Source organism: Nannospalax galili, unplaced genomic scaffold (genome assembly GCF_000622305.1).
Source record: "Nannospalax galili isolate Female #2095 unplaced genomic scaffold, S.galili_v1.0 scaffold598, whole genome shotgun sequence".
In the NCBI taxonomy this organism is placed as follows: domain Eukaryota; kingdom Metazoa; phylum Chordata; class Mammalia; order Rodentia; family Spalacidae; genus Nannospalax; species Nannospalax galili.
In genome coordinates, this window is record NW_008342423.1 from 1,881,520 (window position 1) to 1,889,284 (window position 7,765).

Consider the following 7,765-nt stretch of genomic DNA (forward strand, 5'->3'; position numbering starts at 1 on the left):
TACTCATGTTGTGCAATGCCATGGAAGTCAGAAGAGGGCGTCAGATTCCCCTGGAACTGGAGTTACAGATACTCTTTAGCTGTCCTGTGGGTTCTGGGAATTGAACCTGGGCCCTCTGCAAGAGCAGTCAGTGCTCTTAACCACTGAGCCATCTCTCCAGCCCCAAGATCTTTCTTTTTTTTCAAAGATTTATTTAATTATACTTTATGTGCATGAGTGTTTTACCTGCATGAATGTAAGTGCAGCATGTACACGCAGTGCCTCAGGAGGCCAGAAGAAGGCATCAGATCCTCTGGAAATGTAGTTACAGATCATTGGTAGCCACTATATGGGTGCTGGAAACCTAACCTCTGCAAGAGCAGCAAGTACTCTAACCACTGAGCCATCATCTCTCAAGCCCCCAAGACCTTCCTAATTCTCTTATTTCTCCCTGCTAAGTAAAAATAACATGTAGATGAAAGCTGGGGAAAATACAGATGTATTTTTTGCCCTCTTTTAAAAGTAATTTTAGAAACCGTTAAGGCTGGGTTGATACTTCATTCAGTGCTTGCCTTGCAAACATGAGGACCTGAGTTTGATGGCCCGGAGCCCCGCCCCCACCCCCTTTTTTTTTTTAAAAGCTGGGTATGGTGGCACCTAGCACTCAGGAGCACCAACAGGAGGATTGCTGGGCCTTGCTGCCAAATAGCCTAGCCTTACTTGGTGATTCCCAGCCTAGGAGAGACCTTGTTTGAAAAACGAGATAGACAGCACTTGAGGAGCAGCAGCTTACATTGCCTTCTGGCCACCACATATATGCCTACATGTGTGCACATGCATCGGTACACACACATGCTCCTTCACACATACTTTTAGTCTCATCTCATTTTCTAAGACTTGAAATCAGCAAATCATTACTATAATGATTTACTCTGGCCACACAAATTCAAAGTGCTTACCTCTCAGATATGACATTTTCGTGGGAAATATTGGAGGTTCAGGAATACTAACATAATAAAATATAAGCTAAGGGACTTTTTGGTGAGTATTATACTTGAAATTTGGCCCCATTGATTTTGTTTGGGAGTGAACACACTTTATTATATATAAATTCTACCTAAATAAAAATATTATGTAGATCTTTTAAAAACAGTTTAAAAATTTTTTAAATTTATTTTTATTTTATTTGTATGTGTATTGTGTCTGCTTGTGTGTAAGTGCATTTGTGTGGCGCAGTGCTCTCAGAGGACAGCAGAAGAAGCTCAGATCCCCTGGGACTGGAGTCACAGTCAGTTGTTAGCTGCCATGTGGGTGCTGGGATTCGAACCTGGGTCTTCTGCAAGAACAGTGTTCTTAACCACTGAGCCATCTCTCCAGCCCCTAAAAATAGTTTTTAACCCTATTCCTTCTTCTAGGTCATAAATAAGGTTCATCTTAAGACAAATCATGTTGTAAAGAGAGATGCCGATGAACATTTAAGAATCAAGACTATCTACGATAAAAGTATTGAAGAGTAAGTTCGAGATTCTTTTGCTACTTATCTATTTATTATTTGTTGCCAGAGACAGGATCTTACTACATTGCCCAAGATGACCCTTCAGTTCTCTGTGTCGCTCAGGCTGGCCTCAAACTCACCACCACCCTGCCTCAGCCTTTGTCATCTTTTCTATTGTCCATCTAAAGATTAATGTTATTTTCACTGGTTACCTAACAGAAAGTAAGTAGATGGGACTAAAAAGGGCTAGTGTAGCTTTGCAATAGAATTGAGCTGAAATTGCTTTTTCTTCTGAAAAGCCAAAGGCCGTGATATATAATTAAAGTCTGTCTCTCATGAATAATTTAAACAGAGAAAATATGGATTTAGTTGGATGTGGCCATAGCAAATCCATAAGACACTTGTCAGTAAGTATTTGGAGGAGAAATAAGAAATGTGAATATAAACCATAAGAAGGAAGTATACAAAATTAAGGAGACACATTATGTAGTCTAATTTAAATGTAGTCTAAAAGCAATGCACAGAACAGATTCTGAGTCTGAAGCAGCTTCTGAAGAGCCACTGGGCACAGTTGATGTCTTTCTCCTTAATATTTCAAATGAATGAGCTAATGTATGCTCATACTTAGTACCCTGCTTAGGCACAGAAGAATGTCTCAAATACCCATTGAGGTAAGTTGAGATTTTAGAAGACAGAACTCCAAAATATACAGATGTCTGTATTGCCTTCTTAAGACCTTTGACAGATCCAGTCTGAACAGACAGTGCTGTACTACAGAGTGGCAGTACTTTTTTTCTTGTGTGGAAGTGGAGATTGAAGCTAGGGCCTCATCAGTCTAGGCAAGTGCTCGACCACTAAATTGTCTCACTAGCTCTGAAAGCGGCAGTTCTTACATGTCCCTTCCTAATTTTCAGGTTGCTCCCTGAGAAAAGACATCTTGTAAAGGTATGTAATAAATATTCATCAGCTGGATACTTAAAATAGATACACTTTATTATATGTTAATTCTGCCTTGAGAAGGAAAAATACATACATACTGTTGGCTTATGAATGATTGGATAAGAGATTTTGTTAGTAAATGTATTTCTCATTTTACCAAAGGCTTTTTATGATATACTTAGCAAAACTTTCTTGATAGTTGACATAATTAGTCATTTCATAATTTGATACTAAACCAATATTCTCATTTAAAAAAATATTTTATTTATTATTTTTATTGTATAAGTGTATTGCCTGCATGTATGAGGGTATCCGTGTCATGCAATGCCGCAGAGGTCAGAAGAGGCCATCGGATCCTCTGGAACTGGAGTTACAGACAGTTGTTAGCTGCCATGTGGGTGCTGGGATTTGAACCCGGGTCTTCTCTGCAAGAACAGTGTTCTTAACTGCTGAGCCATCTGTCCAGCCCCAATATTATCATTTTAAAAAATATTTTTATTTTAGCTGGGCGTGGTGGCACACACCTGTAGTTCCAGCACTTGGGAAGCAGAGGCAGGTGGATCTCTGTGAATTCAAGGCCTGCCTGGTCTTCATAGTGAGTTCCAGGCCAGCTGGGACTGCAAGGGGACCCTGTCTCAAAAAGATCAGGGTCTTATTTTATATGTGTATGAGTATATTGCCTACATGTATGTGAGTGCACCCATGTTGTGTAATGCCGGGGAGGTCAGAAGAGGGCTTCGGATTCCCCTGGAACTGGAGTTAAGGATGGTTCATAGCCGCCATGTGGGTGCTGGGAATCAAACCCAGGTCCTCTGCAAGAGCATCACACAAACATCTCTCCAGCCCCTTAAAATGTTATTTATTTTGTGTGTGTATGTATGTGCAAGTCACACTGTGTGTGTGTGTGTGGTCAGAGGACAACTTGCTGAAGTCGGTTCTTTCCTTCTACCACATGGGTCCCAGGGATTGAACTAAGGTTTTCAGATTTGACAGCAGGCACCTATATCCACTGAGCAATCTCACCAGGCCCGAAAGGACAATTTAAAAAAAAATTTTTTTTTATTATTTTTATTTTACGTGTATGCGTGTATTGCCTGTGTGTAGATAAGTGCACCCATGTTGTGTAATGCCTGTGGAAGACAGAAGAGGCTGTTGGATCCCCTGGAACTGGAGTTACGGACAATTGTTAGCTGCCATGTGGGTGCTGGGATTCGAACTCCAGTTTTCTGCAAGAACAGTGTTCTTAACTGTTGAGCCATCTCTCAATTTTTAAAAAATATTTTTTAATATTTTAATTGTGTGTCTGTGTATGGATATGTGCACATGAGTGCAGGTGCCATGAAGGCCAGAGGTGTCAGGTCCCCATGGAACTGGAGTTACAGGCAGTTGTGAGCCACCTGATGTAGGTAATAGGAACTGAATTCAGGTCCTCTGGAAAGCAGTATATACTCTTAATTGCTGAACCATCTCTCCACACCCCAAGGACAACTTTTTAAAGTTATATTTTATTTTGTATGTGTATGAGTGTTTTGCCTGCATGTATATGTAAGTGCACTGTGTCCATACAATGCCCACAGAGGCCAGAAGAGGGCATTGGATTCCCCCCTGGAACTGGATTGCAGATGGTTGTTAGCTGCTGCATGGGTACTGGGAACCAAACCTGGGTCCTCTGCAAGAGCAGCCATTGCTCTTAACCACTGTATCATCTCTCCATCCTGATGAAGGACAATTTTTTTAGTGCATTGAAAACACTATTCTTTTGATAGGAATGTCCATTTTCTTAGGATTAACTGACCTGATAGTGATAAGACAAAGGGTGTGTGTGTGTGTGTGTGTGTGTGTGTAAGAGCCTGCACATATCATAGCACAAGTGTGGAAGTCAGAGGACAGTTTTCAGAAGTCAGTTCTCTCCTTTTACCGTGGGTTCTGGGGATCAAATTGAACTCATCAGGCTTGCCTAGCTAGTGCCTTTACTTTCTGAGCTATATTGTTGGCCCTCATCAGATTTGTATCTGAGGAGTCTCACAGGCACACATTCAGGCTGCCTCAGGACCTTGGACAGGTGTAAGTTTTTCTTTCTTGTTCTCATAGTCATTGATACCCAGTTGATCACTTGCTTAAATGTAATTTATTCCTTGACTGCAATTCTAACTAGATTTTTCTATCTTATTTAGAACAAACTCTTTCCACAAGCTATTTCTTACTTAGAGAAGACATTTCAGGTTCGTAGACCTGCTGGTACCATCTTACTTAGCAGGTATGTGCCAACCAACCAACCGATAGTTTCCTTCATTCATTTAGCAATATGCCCTCCCCATTCTATCAATATGGCAACGCATGGAATTTTTTTTTTTTTTTTTTGGAGACAGTGTCTCCCTATAGCCCCAGCTAGCCTGGAACTGGCTATTTAGTCCAGATGTCCCAGATCTATCTGCCTGCCTCTGCCTCCAGAGTGCTGGGATTAAAGGTATATGCCACCATGCCCAGCTTTATATTATAGGATTTTTTTTTTTTTTTTTTTTTTTTTTTTTTTTTTTTTTTAAAAAAAAAAAAAAAAAAAAAAAAAAAAAGAGGACGATAAATCTTTCACTGTGATATATCAAAATAAAAAAAAAATCCACCTGCCTCTGCCTCCCAAGTGCTGGGACTACAGGTGTGTGCCACCACTCCCGGCTTATAGTAGGATATTTTATTATGCCTATTTTTAGAGACCAAACTGCAAGGTATTTGAAAAGAATAAAAAAAACACCTGCTGAACGGTTCCTTTCCCTGACTTTGCATTATGAGCTGTTCTTTCATCCCTGTTCCTTCTTCCTCCATCACATGACTGTGATATTGGCTTTATGAGGAATCTGAGTGTTTGACGAGTCCCCATAGAACTGAAGTCCAATAATTATTGGACTATCTACTTAACTAAAATAGTAATTGTTAGTAATGAAGTAAAACAGTGGCTACAAGTGTTTACTATGTTTTAACTGCTGTGAACTATTCTTTTTCTTTTTTGTAAACTTTGATGTATGAATGAACCAAAGGCAATGTACAACAAACCAGTACCTACGGAAAGAAAATGATCCTCATAGATACTGTACTGGGGAATGTGCTGTGCATACAAAGTGTGGTCCAGTCACAGTGCCTGAGGAGCATCTCCAGGTATTCTTCCTGCTCTTACCAAGGTTTTGTACTCTGCAGCATAAAAGGGAGATTTTTGAATCTTTCTCACCAGGAAGTTTTTAGATTTAAGTGCAGAGGTAAGTAACTTGTTTGTGTGCTGATTAGTGTCAGTTGTCAGCTTGACACACCTAGGAAGAGGGCTTGTCAATTGAGGAATTTCCTTTATTGGATTGGCCTATGGGCATGTCTGTAGTGCATTTTCTTAATGCTAAATTGATATAGGAGGGCCCAGCCCACTGTTCTCTGCTTTAGTTCCTGCCTCCAGGTTCCTAACCTGAGTTCCTCTGGACTGCCCTCAAAGGTGGATGGTGCTTTGGAAGTGTAAGATGGGTTAACCCTTTCCTTCTATGTTGCTTTTTGGTCAGTGTTTTATCCTAGCAACAGGAAAGTAAATTAAAACTGTTTGTGGTGCTATAATTTAAACCTAGGACCTCTTTGTCTAAAAATCATCATAGTTAGGCATGCTGGTTTTATTATTTCATTTGGTTTTGAAGCTTGTTTTATATTTTCTTCCCTTCCTCATTTGTGCCCAGGTTTGCCGAAGCAGTTTAGCTTAGAACTTCACTTTTCTCTAGAACATTTTTTTAGCTTTTTTTTTTTTTTTTTTTCCATGTGTATTGTCTGCATGTAGGTAAGTTCACTCATGTGCAATGCCCGAGGAGGTCAGAAGAGGTTGTCGGATCCCCTGGAACTGGAGTTATGGACAGTTAGCTGCCATTTGGGTGCTGAGATTCAAACCTGGGTCTTCTGTAGAACAACCAGTGTTCTTAACGGTGGAGCCATCTCTCCAGCCCCATTTTTTAGCATTTTTTAAAGGGTAATTTTAGGTCTCCCAAAATACAAAATGTTTGCTTCAACCAGAATTAGAAGTTTATTCCATTAAAATACTTAAAACTGGCCAGGCTTGTACCTAGAGCTCTACTGAAGTAGGAGAATCACTGGAACTTATGAATTCAGGACCACCTGGGGCAATGGGGCAAACCCTGTTTTAAAAAAGGAAAAAGAAAAAAACCACCAGTGACTATGTAACATGTATTCAAAGGTGCTCTTTGTGAAGCTATAAACATCCTATTTAGGTTATTAAATTACAGTGTAACCATATGATGGACCTGCTGTGCAGTTGTTAAAAGTTAAAAAAGATCTCTGTGTACTACAGGCTTGGAAAGATATTTAAGCTCGCAGGTGAAAAAAGGAAAGGTTGAAAGTATGTGTAGTTAGCCTATTTTATCTGAAAAGTACAAACATGCATATGATAAAAATTATAAAGTAAGGTAGGTGTGGTGAGGCATGTCTCTAATCCTAGCACTTGGAAGGCAGAGGAGGGAAAATCTCAAATTCGATGTCAGCCTGGGCTAGATAGCAGGACTGTGTCTCAAAAAGCAAAACAAACCAGAAAAATAAATATCTGGAGGAATATACCTGTTAAATTTGGATTTTTTTTAATCATTAGAGGAAGCATTTCATTACAGCTTTAATGTACTCAATAACAATTTCCAGAGCAAAGATACATGTCTTTCAAAAGTAGCTATAAAGTTTTTAGGTTCACAATTGAATTAATAGTTAGACAATATTGAACTCAGTATAAACCCAGTAAGACATAAAATTGAGATTTTAACCTTTAAAAAAGATCTGTTTCATTTTAAAATATACTGTTTCTTACAGAAAGACTCATTGTTTTTGCTAATAACACTTAGATGTTGGCACAGGCGTCTCTAATCTGGATGTATCTGGTAATTACTAGTCATGGTCGGTTGCACTCAGATCCTTGGCACCCGTGTATGGATATAAAGTCATCAGGTAGATTTCAGTGGTAATGTTTATCCCCTCTACTAGTTAACATGACGTAAATTTTTATGCTTCCTCCTTAAATATAACTTATTTTTTAATTTGTTAATTTTTTGTGTCTATATTACACAGAACATCCCCTTATTCATCTGTATACCCACTTCCCAGATGGCACCCTCCCATAGCCTCTCCCCAACCCCCCACTAGAGCCCTTGTACTCTGATATCCCTGCTACTGTCCACTGTGTTGTTGGCACCCCCAGTCTTTCCCCAGTACTTGTCCAGCCGGTGAATCTAGTCAGCCTATCTAGAGGTCTTTGTTTTAGGAGGGTCAGCTGTTCCTCATCTAGCGGTAATCAGTTGTCAATATTCCTTTAGATAAGATTGGAGTCTGCTG

General features: G+C 39.7%; 1 protein-coding gene across 1 annotated transcript in view; it reads left to right on the forward strand.

Moving 5' to 3' along the window:
- Window positions 1–7,765, forward strand: part of Lmln (leishmanolysin like peptidase) — a gene marked incomplete in the record, with an annotated part of 84,584 nt that overhangs the window by 10,253 nt on the left and 66,566 nt on the right. The window contains 4 exon segments of the mRNA XM_029566175.1: window positions 1,395–1,492; window positions 2,389–2,419; window positions 4,588–4,670; window positions 5,446–5,563. Coding sequence (XP_029422035.1) covers window positions 1,395–1,492; window positions 2,389–2,419; window positions 4,588–4,670; window positions 5,446–5,563 — 330 coding nt within the window.